The 16,625-nt window shown below is 32.7% G+C and overlaps 1 protein-coding gene across 2 annotated transcripts in view; it reads right to left on the reverse strand.

Moving 5' to 3' along the window:
- Spopl (speckle type BTB/POZ protein like) overlaps positions 1–16,625 on the reverse strand; it is a 48,705-nt gene that overhangs the window by 7,330 nt on the left and 24,750 nt on the right. The window contains exons 2-8 of one of the 2 annotated variants that reach the window (XM_070023826.1): positions 10,837–10,976; positions 10,525–10,646; positions 10,095–10,246; positions 7,867–7,994; positions 2,972–3,062; positions 2,750–2,805; positions 832–954 (exon numbers count right to left, since the gene is read on the reverse strand). In XM_070023826.1, coding sequence (XP_069879927.1) covers positions 832–954; positions 2,750–2,805; positions 2,972–3,062; positions 7,867–7,994; positions 10,095–10,246; positions 10,525–10,646; positions 10,837–10,914 — 750 coding nt within the window. In that variant the 5' untranslated portion in view covers positions 10,915–10,976. Of the gene's footprint in view, positions 1–831; positions 955–2,749; positions 2,806–2,884; positions 3,063–7,866; positions 7,995–10,094; positions 10,247–10,524; positions 10,647–10,836; positions 10,977–16,625 lie in introns of both variants that reach the window. The other variant, XM_070023817.1, reaches the window with a different exon arrangement.

Below are 16,625 nucleotides of genomic sequence, written 5' to 3' on the forward strand. Positions count from 1 at the left end.
GTCCAAAGTAGTTAAAACCTGTTATACTCTCATTAGCAGTGTCTGAGAGTCCTAATTCTTTTATAACTTCAGAACAGTATAATCATTATAGTATTAGCTATTATTGAGGGGTGCACAGGCCTACCATCACTGTATCTTAATTTATATCTTCCTGGTGACGTTGGGGTTTTTTAATATTTCATTTATTTCAGAAAGTGTTCAAGCATTCTGTACACTCTTGGAAATAACAAATTCTTTAAAGTTTAATTTTGAGAGTTCTTATACAGTCTAAATATAAAAGACATACATACAGTGTGCTTTTAGGTTTGACATGTGCTAGATTTAAGATTTTCTGAGACCTCTGAGCTTTTCTACCTTAAAAGGAATTATTACATTATAAAATTGTCAAGATGTTTCTCTACCTTCCATGCTGTCATATTCAAAAGCTTAATTTATGAATACAAATGTTTCATCTTAAAAACACTACATATGAATACCAAGAATTTGAAAATTCTAATAATTTTATATGCTTGTAATTCTTATCAAAGGCTATTTATATATATATATATAATATACATAAACATATTCAAAACTATTATGCTTATAGTTTAATTCCCCTGGGAGAAAATCGCTTCTTTCTTTTTCAAGGTATTTTTACAGCTTGTCATTTGCTTAAACAATCTCAGTTCTGTATTATCCTACTGTATGCTATTTCATAAAACTCTGAAGAGCCACTTACAAATTGTATAATTCAATACTTTGAAAACAGTTGGGAGTTTTCATTTGATGATAGTCTTCTATATACATCAAGCTTTAGGATATTTTTCAGCTCCTTAAAACCTAATTACTTACTTTGTCTGCAGCTGCCAACAAGCTGTCAGCCATTTTATCAAGATTTGGTGCTTTTCCCGTGTAAACAAATTTCATCATTTCTTTAAAAACCTCAGGGTCTAAATCATTTATTTCCACTTGGTTCTGATATTGAAAACAACATAGAAAAAGTCTTAAATACTTACATACGAATGAACTAATCTGAATCTTTGACAGCAATTAAAATACCCAAATCTGAACAAAAGTACTTTGCCACTCACACACACACACACACACACACACACACACACACACACACACACACACACACACACACACACACACACACACACACACACACACACACACAGATGTTTTTTAAACGTGATGTATATGTTAATCTTCAGTAAGTGAATCAGCAAACTACAGTAAAAGTCTAAAAACAGCATATATTTTGTAGAAGATGGGGACCATTTCCAGCTTTAAAGTATACACCTTCATACGCAGTTAAGCACTACTCTGTGGAATGCAAATCCTACTTTTTCAATATTAAAAAGATTTTAAAAAATTCCATAGGTAAAACAAAATACATCCATGTCCAGTTTCTGATTTCTACCTTAGAGAATGATGGCTATTAACACTTCCTTGTTGGATTTCTACATTCTAATAAAATGTCTAAAAATCCAAAACCAACAGCTGTATCCTTAGCATTAAGCAAACAGAGGACAAGTAGGTGTTTGGGGTAAGAGAGCTCACTGCCTCAGGAGGACTAGTTGCTTTTTCACTTCTGTATCTTGGCATTCAGTTCTCTCCTAAAAACAATGAAGCTAAACAACACCAGGTTTTTTGACACCTTACTATCAATAACATTTGATACCATTGATATCCCCCTCCCATAGAAATCACTTAGATGTCATCTGAACATTGGACATTGCAGCCCCTAGGTCAGCCATGAGTGGAAAGAAAGCAGAGACTTAATTCTGTAATTCTCCAAAGCTAGGCTACATGAATAAAACGGAGTTGTCCAGTGGGAGCCTTAAAGCTCACATTATGCAACTGGCAAAGAAAAAAAAATCAACATCTGATCTCTAATATAAATTCATTTGTAAATGACAGAAGACAGAAACACCTGAGATTACTGAGTATACAGTAGTACTGATACAGTATGACCTTTTTGGAATTTTTTTGGTCAGTTGTGGGGCTTGAACTCTGGGCTTGGGCGCTATCCCTCGGCTCTTCAGCTCAAGGCGAGTGCTCTACCACTTGAGTCACAGCACCACTTCCGGTTTTCTAGTGGTTTATTGGAGATAAGAGTCTCATGGACTTTCCTTGCCCAGGCTGGCTTTGAACTGTGATCCTCAGAGCTAAGCCTCCTGAGTAGCTAGCATTACAGGCGTGAGCCACTGGTGCCTGGCATTTTTGTTACTTCTAATATATATCTTTTTTGGTGGTGAGAAAATTTAGACATGGAAGAAAGTTAACTTACAATGTTTAGAAATGGGGAGTGCATAGTTTATTTTTTGGTGGTACTGAGGTTTGAATTCAAGCCTCATATATTTTAGTCAGGCATTGTTAATTGAGGCATACTTACAGAAAGAAAGGAAGAACATACAATTTAAACAAAGACCTCTCAATTAGCTACAGACTAACACAGCATCAAATTCCCACCCCCTTCTTTCTGTGGTAGTACAATGAATTGAATCGAAGGCTCTAACCTTAAGCCACACCCTGCAGGGTAACAGCTACCTACTAGTTTACCTTCCAGAAGAGCTTCACCACAGCTACTGATTAGAATATTCATTGAGCATTCACAGGGAGCTGTACCTATCATTCTGCTACACAAGTTTTCTGCTGTTTATATGACTTGCAAATATTTCCCCTACTCATCACAATACAACAATAAAAATATGTACTAATATTTTATGTACAATTAAATATTAAACCTATGAGCCATTTTTACCTTTTTGCTCTCTTCCATTTCATGTTCAAACATTGCATTAAACACCGGGGATCGAGCTGCAATAAGATTGAGTATCATTATTTAATACACACATTTATTTTAAAAATGTATTATTTTATCCAAAGTATAAAGTACCTGCAAGCACAGATTTATGAGCTTTAAATTCTTGTCCTCGCACAAAAAAACTGCAATCTGTAAATCTTGTGTTTTCCCAGAGATTACCTAAATCTTCTGCTAGTCGACATTCAGGCACCTTCAAAGTATTTGTATTAGTATGTCCTGATATGTTTACTGAATCTTGGACCACACTCACCTATTGAAAAAGAGACATCAGGAAAAAGACATTCACTAAGTATTATCAATAATTAGTTATTATATCTATACTTATTAGTATCTTTAAAATCATTGGCTTATTCAGTACTGTTGATCAAAAGATCCTAGTATCAAGGAAATGAATTTACAAATGAAACACAAATGAGAGAAATGCCTTAAGAAAAATCAGAAGACAACCAGATCTTTTTATTGAGTAGTAACAATTTCTGTAAATAAATGACATCAATTAGTTGGGAAGCTAAATTATTATAACCTCCGACACTATTTTGCAATAGGAAAGCCTTGCTATAATGTTAAACAAGAAAATGGTATTTTTATGAAGTGGAGGAAGAAAGCTTTTTTCACTTATATTTCAGACCTATTAACATTTAAATTTTAGTATATTTACCAGATGACTCAAGTATAAAACATAAAGCTGTATTCCATGATATGTAAATTGGAAACTTCTTAAAAGTGCTGCACCTACAAATTTTAATTCCACCAGAATTGATTTAAATAGCTAGTACAACTGACTTAAAAGTTCATGAAAACCTCTTACGGAAAATCAACAGCAAGAGTAATAATAATTTAGTTCAATTTGTTGACATTTTATTTACCTATGAAATAAATAACAAAAGTTGGTATGGCTACAACAATTGTTTTTATGCAAATTCAATGTTATATTTAAACCAAAACCCACTAAACTGATTAAAAATTGAATAAAATCTTAAATATTAGCTAAGCCTTTCATATCACTTTAAAAGGCACTCTAATATATCAAATATAATTTCAGCTAATAAATCTTCAGAACAAATAAATTATCTTTCAAAATTAAACAAGGAGTGCTGTTAGCTATCTGTTATTTTTATATTGCCAACTTTTTGGGTCATTTATTATGCGGCAATAGATAATTATTTTCAGTTTTTTTTAAGTATGCATAAGGATACATAAAATGTACATATAGCAAAATGGAAATTAAAAAGGACAAACTGTGTCAAAATTATTAACATACTAATACATGAAGTATAATAAAGTCCAACATAAAATGTTTTTAGAGTCTGGATAAACACAGATGAACATCCATCTTGTGAATTAAAGAAAACTTCTATCGAAAAATGAGAAAACCTTTAGATATTAAGTGTTTTCCCACCAACACACAATATTAACCTTTCTGGACCCACAAGTGTCACATTATCACCTAATCAATTCACCTTATTTTACAGAGATTTCGAAGTATTATTAAGACAAGATAAATAAAATGCCCTAAAAATCTTAATATTAGTTTGTATGAGAAAAAAACAAATTATTTCAATTATTAAAGTTACTTGTTCTAAATAGCAATTTTTAAAGTGCTATTTAAAATTAAGCAATATTACTCTGTAACATGATAATGACTTAATGTATTACCAAACTCTTCTTCTGAGATGGTTTTTCTTAATACAAGGGCTTTGTGTATATAAATAAATATACCAATTAAGGTCATCTATAATTTATCAAATTCTTCAAACTTCTAAAACAGGTACAAAAGCTACCTGATTACCTGATTACCCTGTTACACTACATATTAAATGCCAATGATATATAAACTAATACTGTTGCTGTTAATATTCAAGCTTTAGTTAAGGATCGGGATTTTTTTTTTTTTACACACATAGTGTGTTCGTTGTTCTTATCAAGAAGCATTACTCTAGAAATTTCTAGTCAGAAGCAACCAGGACTGGTAAACTACTTACATAAAGTATGTATTATTTATTTTTAAAAATGTGACAACTATTAATTAAGGAAAGGCTTCTTTTTTTCTTTTAGTGGCACTGGATTTTGAACTTGGAGCTTCAAGCTTATTACACAGGTGCTCCTCCACTTGAGTGATGCCCCTGAACTTGTTTTGCTTTTAGTTATTTTCTAGATGGGGTCTTGCCTCAGATCCATATGCTCCTACCAATTGCTTCACCATGCCTAACTAATCGAGATGGTGTCTCACTACCTTTTTGGCTGAGCTAGCTCTGAACCACAATCCACAGTTGTGATCCAGGGCACCCAACCAGTATAGAATTTTTTTAATTCCACTTATCTATCCCAATTGTATTTAAAATAATATACTTACAGTAAAAATTCTGTAACAGCCAAGTGATAGAAAAAAAGGATTAAGATAATATAGATATTATCAGGTATAGACACAGATGTTTTTATTTGTATCCTGATAAGCAATGATAATTTAAGCAACCATAATTCACAAGGATTTCTATTATTAACTTACCTAATACCATCACACAACCACCAATTTAAACTAATAATTAACATTGCATACTCCAAAGAATATCCAAGTGACTATTTATAGAAAAATAGTGACCTAACAAAAATTAGCATGCCATGATTTTTATGACTGTTTCTTCATGTCTATAATTAAACAAATTATACCAATTTAGTATTCCCTATTATTCAAAAAAGATAGTGGAAATAGGCTTAGTCATGGAACCTAGAATTAAAAATTCAGGAAGAAGGCTGAGATTCTACTTACTTATTCAACAGTTGTTTTTCAAACATATTTGACTCAATACTAACTAATATAAAGATGAAAAACTGAGGCAGTTAATCAAATGACTATCCTAAAATCTAAATTTATTCTACTATGGAGTTAAGGTAACTATGAGTTTCAATTTTAAAAACATGAACTCTCCAAACTAGTCTAAAATCTAGGAAATCTTGAAGCTATGTAGTACACTACAAGCTATTCCTCCAATAAACTACCCTCATCTATCTCCCCACTCTGGCTCTAAGCTTTTAAGATTCAATTTTTTCACTGAATTCTAGATTATTGGGTCTTAAGTTTCTGACTTTCACAGATAGGTGCCTTTTAAAAAAATCTAGTGACATGTATGGTAGTCGGCTTTTCATTTTGCCAAGACAGGTGGTTTTGAAAATAAAACCCAACTTATACCCACTATTACAAAATATTTAAAATAGAAAAAGCTATTATGTATATTAATAAAATAAATAGTATGAAAAAATGTGTTCTTAAAAATAATGAGTTTAGTTTTACTTCTTTTTCCCGTATTTCACAAATGGCTTGAATCTGTAAACTTAACACTGAGTATTTAAAATTCGTTGGGTTTTACAAAGATGAACTAACACAATCAGTTTTCTAGTTTTATTTATTGCTTATTCCTGTTATCTGCATTATATGGAGAGAGGAGGCAGACCTCCTCTCTTATATTGCTAGTTTCATCTATCTCTTACCACTTCAGTTACCCTGCAAGATTATGCTGTCTTGTATAGAAAGGGTAGCACCCACCTGCCTTACCTGTCTACAGCACCACTTGCAGGGGAGGGGGAGGAGGCAGTTCTTAGGGAAGGCAGTGCAATGCTTCCTCCTCTTCCTCAAGCAGTGCTAGAGATGCTGTCGAAGGAAGGGCATCCATGAGAGGGGTGGAAGAAATGACCGAGGGCACGAATAATGTTGTTAAAAGCACTTTTTGCTCACCTATGCTAAATATGGTGCCCAGGGTACAAATGCATAATTTGGGATCTAAAAATAGATGGGATCAATGCCAACTTAAAAAATTGTATGTCATGGTTGGCTCAACTTTTAGAGGGTAACTAACATGTATAATCTAACATACAGATACTTAACATACTTCAAATATACAGAACAAAAAAAACCTTAAACTTAATTTCAGCCTTAATTCTGAATTTAATTGTCTAGGTTCCAGCAAAATACACCTAGGAAATTACCTAAAATCATTATTTCAATGCTAACATAGGGATTATTTTCTATAAAGGTCCTTTCATTCAAAAAGAAAAAGAAAAAAAGATGACTGGCTGCAGTTTCTTTTGAAATAACCTTTAAGGTTACTTCAACCTATAAGATGATGTTTTAAACTATAAGATGATGTTTTAAAAAGTTACACATTCAAATTTAAGATAGCTGCTAAAATCAGTAAGATTCTACATTTTAGGATAGTAAAATTTTTATTTAGTGTATTTATTTTAGTCTACTACTTGGAATACCTGCCTAATCTCAACAAGTACTTTAAGTCTTTTGGATTTGAGTGAAACAGTACTTATATAATTCTTGAATTGATTCCAAAGATGATTCTCAAAAATTCATTCAGATGAAATTACTTAACTGATCATAATGACAACAGCTAATCCAAACATTAAGACAAATAATAAGTCATTGGTAGGAGCAATACTGACAACTTTTATAAAGTTTTATGAATATAGTTATTTTATATATTTGCAAAACCAAATATGTACACAGTTAACACTGTGAGATCTACTTCTCAGAATGCTATTACCTACATAATTAATCCTTCCAACTGTTTAAAAAATTAAGATTCCCTTCAGGTACTTTTTAAATTCAAACTGATAAACTTTGAGTAATATGCTTAATATGAAAAATCTAAAATAATTGGCCATCTATGTCAGTGTTATTCAGAATGAAGAAGATATTTAGAAAAGTTCATACACATATAAAAGCACATCTAGTCTTTTCAAGAGTGAAAAGGATTTAATATGCAGTAGTGTAACGACATATACAATTTAAAGTTAGAGATAAGATAAAAATTTTTCAGTTTGGGCCACCACACTGATTTGTAAGAAAGTTTTAATTTAGTCAGTTTTTTTGGTCAAGTATTTACAAATGAAACCTTATTAACTATACCAATTCCTTAATTTTAAATATACCATGAGTAGTTCAGTTTACATTTTGCCATATTACTAAATACAATTATAAGGGTTCTTTATAGTTAATATCTATATATATATATAGATATATATGTGTGTGTGTACATATATATACCCACCTCACAAAATAGTGTAAGTTTGTCATCTGGTAAAAGACCATTAGCTTCATCAAGCAAAAAATCCCTTCTAATGAATTTTTTAAATCCCCAATCCTTTCCTTGCACAAATCGATATGCTCTTTGGCTTTCTGGTGGAAAAGAAAAGCTTAAATAAAACAAGTATACAGGAGACATTTTTTCTTAATGGATTTTTCTTAATGATAACACATTTTAAATGAAATGTTAAAAAAGCAGGCCTTGGTTCTATAAATCTTAAAAATCTAAGTATGTATGTTCACAAATAACATACCCCTAAGAAATAAGTGAGGAAGAACCAGATCATTCATGCTGCTACTGACTGAAATTTTGGCCATGAGATAACTTGGTCAGTGAGCTCAATTTAAGAATTCTAGACTTTTAAAGAAAAATTCAGATCAAATCTAGTAGAGAAGATAAATTTTTTTTTTGGGGGGGGGTCCGGTTGTGGGGCCTGAACTCTGTCCCTCAGCTGTTCAGCTCAAGGCTAGCACTGTACCACTTGAGCCACAGTGCCACATCCAGCTTTTTTCTTTTTGCTTATGTGGTGGTGAGGAATCGAACCCAGGGCTTTAGGCATGCAAGACAAGAACTCTACCACTGAGCCACCTTCCCAGCCCAAGTGAAGAGAAATTTTTTGAAAACAGTCTCAACCTAAAATGCAATGTTGACAAAGATATAGTACAGAATACTCATTATTTAATATCCGGCTAGACCCCAGGTTGAAATGTACCTCTCATTTCCAGCTTCTTCCCTTTAAAATATATGTTCCAAATCACCAAGACATCTCTTAAGCATTCCTAACAAACACATCCTACCTAGTTAAGTTTTACTTAACTACAGAAAATCCAAAATCTAGTAAATAAGTTAAAAAATCTCCTAGTCAGCTAGCATTGGTGAGTCACGCCTGTAATCCTAGCTACTTAGGGGGCTGAAATCTGAGGATCCCAGTTCAAAGCCAGCTCAGGCAGGAAACTCATCTCTACAAATTAACTACCAAAAATGCTTTAACACCTAGGTCCTGAATTCAAGCTTCAGAACTGGCACACAAAAAAGCTCCTAATCATTCCTGAGTAAAGATACCTTCTCATTCCTTAAATTAAAAAGAAAAAAAGGGGGCTGATTCCAGAATGTGGCTTAGTGGTAGAGTGCTTGCCTAGCATGCATGGAGCCCAGGGTTCGATTCCTCAGTGCCACATAGCAGAAAAAGCCAGAAGTGGTGCTTTGTGGCTCAAGTGGTAGAATGCTAACCTTGAGCACAGAGAGACTCAGAGGGACAGTGCCCAAATCCTGAGTTTAAGCCCCATCACCAGCAAAAACAAAACAAAAAACATAAAAAGAAAAAAATACTATCATGAAGGTTTAAAACATAGTTTTAGCATGATTTATCAAAGGCTTTTAAATATATATCAGAAGCAAATGCTTGAAATACCTACTATACTGTAATAACTGTAAAATAAGATCCTCTATAGAAATCATTCATCATCTATTAATGTCTATAAAATGGAGGTAGAAAACCAGTGATCTAACTGAAATTCTCCACTATCTTAAACATTAATTAAGGTAAAACTACAAGTTACTTCATCAAGACAATATTTTAAAATGTGTTATTGTTATAAAAAGGCACTTGATTCTGTGCTTTAGTTCTAAAAATTATTAAAAATTTAGTGTGGCCATTCATGAGATACTATCTCATTTAATGTATCCTATATATATCAAAGGATATGTTGATATGTATGTCTTTTATTATGAGACTCCAGGCAACAACTAGGGCAATAAACAAATTCTGGGCTGAATTTAATAGTCTTTGGGAGTCAGTACTGAGTTTATCACTCAAACACTTCTAGTGCCAAGATATTAGGGCATTCCTTCTCCTCTGCATCTTTTTCCAGATTATGCAGCAAATAAATCAAAGGAAAAGAAATATTTCTTAAACATATTATTTAATGCCAGGTATCTTGTCCTAACAGTAACTATGTTTCCAAGTTAACAAGTAAAATGTTATTTCAGGACATAATAACTCATATGTCTTATACTGTCTAAGATTTACTAAAACAACGATAGACTCCCACTGAAATTTAAAATTGAAACAATGGCCAATTTAAGTATTTGTGAGGATAAGCAGATTTAAGCATGGTGGGGAACCTTCAGACTTTTCTAGGTAATGTCAAGGGATTGCAAACACTTCTTCACTCAGTTTGCAAATCACTTACCCATTGCTTTTGTTTCTTCCCTCTTAGCGTTCAGAAGGGAAAATTTGAATTTTGCTCGAACTTCACTTTTGGGGCAGCTGACTAAAAGCAAATATAAGGACAAGTAGTCTTTACTTTCATCATCTAATCCCTTTGGATTTACCCTCAGGCACCTAAAATAAAACAACAGACTCACTTGGGAGAATATAATACTTGCAGAATACAATAAAAAGAGAAGCAATACTGAAATCATCTGTTAATATCATAAATGGCTTTTCCATAAATGTCCCCTCAGTTCTTCATAATTCTCCATATTATTAGATACATATTACCAATTCAATGTAAAATTGTACTAATAACAGTACACTGAAAGAGCAACAAGAATAACAACAAACCAACTGTAACAGTTGATTATTAAGTTAAAAACAAAATCACCACCCCAAACACTTACCATTTCATTTTGTCACTTGGACCAGATGAAAATGTTGAACTTTTTAACACTTCACCCATTTCTTCTCGGCAAAAACTGAAGTTATTAATGGTCCACATGTAGGAAAATTTTACTACTTTTACCTAAGAGATTCAGAAAGTCACTTTTTATAATAATGATGCCTAATCTTCTAGGTAATCATGTCAAGCATCCTATAATCCACTGCATAAATCCTTCTAATAACTTGTTGTTATTAGAAGTAGTTCACAACAATATTCTTAATACTCTGAAATTTTAAAGTGACATAAAGTAATGCATTTTAAACACATGTACCTGTGTATAACACCAGCTTTCTGCAATAGGACCAGTAGACATATCTCCAGGCAGAGGTGGAGTGGGTTCTCGAGACATTGCCACCTTATTACAGATGTTTAGGAGTTATACACTATCTCACACAATCTCGAATAAGTTACCTATAAAGAAAAGAAGTTTGATTACTGATCTTAAATGAAAAGAGCTAACAAGGAAGATTTACTTAAATTTTATAGAACAATATTCAAAATCCAATTTAGAGGTAATGTGATGATCTGAAATAATTTTAACAAATGAATCATATGTAAGGCCTTGAATTTAAACAAGATTCCTACTTATAGGTAAAATGACAATGTTGCTACAAAGTTGTCATTATAAGTACTAGTGACACACCATAAAATACAGGAAGTTTGCACCAAATAAAATACAGATTTCCATAAAAGTCTATATGTACGCCAGAAAGGCCCCCTTAGAAGACTTAAGTCTCTATCACATGTATCTATCACTAACATGCATTCTCTATCATATGATTTCTGTCTAGTTAAGAGTTGTAGCACACTCCTATAATCTCAGCTGTTTGGGAGTTAAGAGATCAGGGAGATTGTAGTTTGAGGCAAGCAGATAGGTAGTGAAACTGTATTTGATATGGTTGGAGTAGCTCTAAGTTCAAATCCAGGTATTGCAAAAAATGAAAACAGACAAACCATTAAAACTATGTATTCAAAATAAAAAAAATTCAACAAGTGAAAAATCTGTGTAAAGTTTTCTCAGAATCAGAGAAAAATGGCTAAGATAACAAAGAACAAGGTGACAGACACTGAATGCTTGAAACTGTAGATGGTTCCATCCTATAATTTAATGTCTTTTACATCTCAACTATAAGCATTTATGAACAACTGTAAATATCTTTTGTAGTCTGAGGAGTAACAGCAACAAAACAAAGATTTCATGGATAAATGACTCATTCACACAGATCTTAGCAAGTTCAGATTTTTGTTTTCTTAACTCACGAACTTTTCACTTAATTTAAGGGAAGCATTTTCTGGCTTTCACATACCTTAATTGCTATATCACTAGTCTTGTGTATCTGAGCCTTTTTAGTTGTCTATTAGGCTAACAGTATATATAGTATAGCAAGGCAGCATGAAATTTTATCATGTTATTCAAATTAAGAAGTTATTTCAGAATGAGGTTTACTATGAAAAAATGAAACTGAAGAAGACAAAAAAATCACAGATTTGGGGAGATCATTGAATGACCTACCTAATAACTGTATGTTGTCTCTTAAGTGGTTAGACATACAAACCCTAAACACAATGTGAGTACAAACAGTTGTTGACTTATGATGGTCTGACTTAAGCTTAATCTACTTTAGAATGGTGCAAAAAGAGATATATATATATTCAATAGAAACTATATTTCAAATTTTGAATTCTGATTCAAAACTAGGGATATACAGTAAGGTATGATGCTGGCAGTATCTGTGTGCCATAGCTCCCAATCAGCCATAAAATCGTGAAGTTAATGTGTATTGTAGACTCGCAATGATGTTCCATAGCTTAGATATATTTATAGTTCATTTACAATTTTGGGTTTACCTAATAATATCCCATGGTAAGTAGCAGCTATACTGGACTAGACCTACTAAGCATGTCCTTACTGATGAAATCTAAGTGTGAATAATTTAAGCAAGGGCCCCAAGACCCATAGTAATCAAAGCAAGATTCTTTCTATGTATGTATGTATGTATGTATGTATGTATGTATGTATCCATCCATCCATCCATCCATCCATCCATCCATCTATCCATCTATCCCAAGTACTGAATGCTTCTGAATGTGATACAATAGCTGAAGGAAACTATCCTATTGAGTAGAAAGATATAAATAAATAAATAAATGTTGAAAGGAATCTAAAGGTGCTCAGGCAATTGGGCCAAGCAATCTCAAGATTTCAATGTGAAGGTGATTTGACTTCTACCTATCTTCCACAAGAATATATGCTGATTCAAGTCCTAGAATGAGATTCAGTGTTTTACTCAGACTGAGAGCCACTGCCAAAGGATAATTGGGATTGGAGGTAAAAACACGATGCCTCTCAAATAAAGGCCTGGAAAGCCAAAATTATGAGAAGACCAACTGTATCAATATATAGCTTTAAATCGCTCTTTATTATTTTTTTATTTTTTGTGAACATACTGTACAGAGGGGTTACAATTACATGGGCAAGATAATGAGTACATTTCTTATCAAACATTGCAGCCTCCTCCTTTGTTTACCCTTCACATCCCTTCCCAGCCTCCCCCTTCCCCCCCCACCGAATACTCCCCCCCCTTTAAATCACTCTTGAATCAAGTCAGTCACTGACTAAATGAAAGTTATAACTTTCCATACTATGTCTAAGAAGGGACAAATCCTTTCTGAAAGAAAGCATGAGAAGTTTTCAGTTTTTATAATAAAAAGTATTCAAAAAGGAGAAAAAAAAACTACCAACTTGCTACAAGACAGATGCAAATAAATGAAAACTAGGAGAAAAAGAAAATAAAAACAAAACCCCATCGGCAACGACTCAGCCTCCAAATACCCACAAAATGCTGAAGGCATGGCTCAAGTGACAGAGTGGTAGCCAAGAAAGAGGCCCTTAAGTTCAAACCCTGGTACAAGCCAAAAAAAAATTTTTTTTAACCAAACAACAAAAAATAAAAACAAAATCCCAGGCAATGTAATTTTACCAAGAATTTAAATGGTTTTAAGAAAGAAATGTAGAACTGGGAAGTAACCGAAATTAATATCTTAATATAAACATTTAACACAGCCTTACCAGTAAGTTAGGACTACAAAATGGTTAGAAAGGTCCAAAGATCTTTTCCCTGAAGCAGAGTGAACAGAAATGAAAAACACCAAAAGAATCTACAGCATATGACACATGAGAATCTAACAATATGTAAGTGGAATCACAGAAGGAAAAGTGAGTCAATACTAACCCAGGAGGAAGTGGTGCTGTGGCTCAAGTGGTAGAATGCTAGCCTTGAGATGAAGAGCGCAGGAATAGCACCTAGGCCCAGTGTTCAAGCTACAGGACTTACAAAAAAATATATATATATATACAGGAATTTCTTCAAATTGACCAACAAAACTGTAAAGAATGTCTAAATACAGACTTATATGTTAGCTGTGATGTAAAAGGGGAGAGAAATGGGGTGAAATCTGTTCTTAGTGTGAAAAGAAGTATTCTAAAGGTTCTGCTTCCTAGAGAAGTGAAGTGGTAAGAATAATTATTGGAAGTAGCTGCATTAACTCAATGAAGCATGTATACTATTTTCTCTAGGATAACCACTATAAAGGAAAGTCAGCATAACTAAAAATGAGGGGGAAAAAAGGCAGATTAAAACATGCAAATAAGTAACTACATCCACAGTAAAAGGAGCTAAATTCACTAATAATTATACTTGACTAAATTAACAAATATCTTAAAACATGACTACTAAATGCATCAGATCTTAGAACTAAAAGAAATGACAAAAATGGCAGAACTCAGAATATTAAGGTTTTCAGCTAGTTAAAAGTACCAAACAAACATTATTTTTTTTTATTGTGAAAATACCATCCAGACGGGTTACAATTACATGGGCAAGATAACGAGTACATTTCTTATCAAGCTTTCTTGGATTTGATAATTTTTAGATATTTCTACCATTTAGTATAGTGAAGTGTTTATATACATATTAAACATACTATGATTCTGAGACAGGTCAATGACAAGCGCCATGTCAAGAAGCTAGAAAAAAATAGTCAAACGCAAGTAAAACAGAAGAAAATGATAAAGATTTGAGAAGAATTCATTAACTGGAATATAGTAAATGTATGAGAAAATATAAAGCTACACCTACTTCCTATTAATAAATAGTAAAAGTGGACTAATCAAAGACAGAGAACCAAAATGTACAATAGCAAAAATGATAAACTAAAAGATGTTAACATTAATAATTTCACCATTGTGAATTTACATGAAATGTGAAAATTATTTTAAAACATAATTTACCTTAACAATCAAATAAAAAGAAAAGTCACAAATAATACTGTATTGGTTAATACCTAATTATTTTCAAAGTATCCACACAGAAAACCGCATAGCTTATTGCACTAAATAGTTCTCCCATAGAAAGAAACAAAACAAAAACATTTGACAGCTTTTTCATGAAATCATTGTTAATTTTTATACTTAAGTCTATCAAACACATTACAAGAAAAATTAGTATAGGAACACTGTCAAACACAGACACACACACAAAAAAAACCTCGGCAAATCAAACCTAGAGTACATGAAAATTTGTTAAACAAAAAGGAAATAAAAAGATCGTTTTGATAGCTCCAGAAAAAGCCGTTGATAAAATTCAATGTTCATTTAATAGTAAAAACACTGTGCTGTCTGGATGATGGGAACTAATAGGAAGAAGACAGATGAAAGTGAAGGAGGGTGAATACGGCCCAAGTATATTTAGAAAAATTGGTGAAGTTTGTTGAATTGTTGGAGGAATGGGGAGAGGTTTCAAGGAAAGAGCAACTGAGAGGCTTAGTGTGATTGAGGTACATTGTATACATGTATGGACACGTCAAATGAAACTCTTGCCCAACTAATTGTGCTAATAATATGTAATAAGAAAAAACAGTGACAACTCTACAAACAAGCTGAAATAACTTGATTAAATTTATAAAGTGTCTGAACCTTTTATCTGTCTGAAGTATGGCATCCTTGTAAGATGGCTATAGATAACAATGACTACTTCAAAAGAGTGTATTTACCCCAAAGAAATACTTAACCAGATTCAAAATATTACACATCATATACATGTTACCACAGCATCATATTACTCTACAAATATGTAAAATTATATATGTCAACAATAATAATGGTAAAAAATACAACCTGGGCACTGGTGGCTCGTATCTCAGAAAAAGCAGAAAGTGGTGATATGGCTCAAGAGGTAGAGCTATATAGCCCTGAGCAAAAAGAAGCTCAGGGACAATACTTAGGCCCAGTTCAAGCCCCAGGACCTCCCCCCACCTCCCAGAAAAAGGGTGGAGAGAAGGATCATTATCACCATTTACACTGAATAATACTGCAGGTTCTGTAGTACCTAAAGCAAGAAAAATTACACGATAACAATTCAGTGAGAAGGAAAAATAATAGTCATCAAAAGATAATATGATGAGTACAAGCTAGGAAAGAAAAATTTTCATCAAGGTTGGTACACTCAAGGTCAGTATACAACATCCTCTCTAATAAGAAAATAAACATTTTTTGAAGATATAACTGATAGGATAATTTTCAAATTCCATTCTTAGAAAATGAATACTCTCAATCTCTGTATAACAAACTACAAAATGGAATATAGAAAAAGCAAGCTAGAGAAGATAAGCTAAAGTAATGGAAGGATACTTAAAAAAAAATTCAAATAAGAATTGAGTCCTCTCCAGATTGCTATAGGAATAAATTCAGTATAACTACAATAAAAATAAATCCAGGGTTGCTTTCTGTGAAAATTGAGCAATTTTAAATTTTACATAGCAATACAACAGAATCAAGAAATTTTGAAGAAAAACCAAGACTTAAAGACTTAAAAGAGTATAAAATAATGACTTAATATAGCAAGTAAAATAAAGAGGGCTACTGGTATAAAACTAAAGAAATAATCAGTGGAAAAATTAAGTGTCCAGAAATAGACATACCCAGTCACTGATTGCTCAATAACTCATTTACATCCTGAGAAATGTGTTGTTAGGCAATTCTGTCACTGTTTAAACTGCATG

The sequence above is a fragment of the Dipodomys merriami genome, unplaced genomic scaffold (genome assembly GCF_024711535.1).
Source record: "Dipodomys merriami isolate MVZ:Mamm:240054 unplaced genomic scaffold, mDipMer1.0.p SCAF_1, whole genome shotgun sequence".
In the NCBI taxonomy this organism is placed as follows: Eukaryota; Metazoa; Chordata; class Mammalia; order Rodentia; family Heteromyidae; genus Dipodomys; species Dipodomys merriami.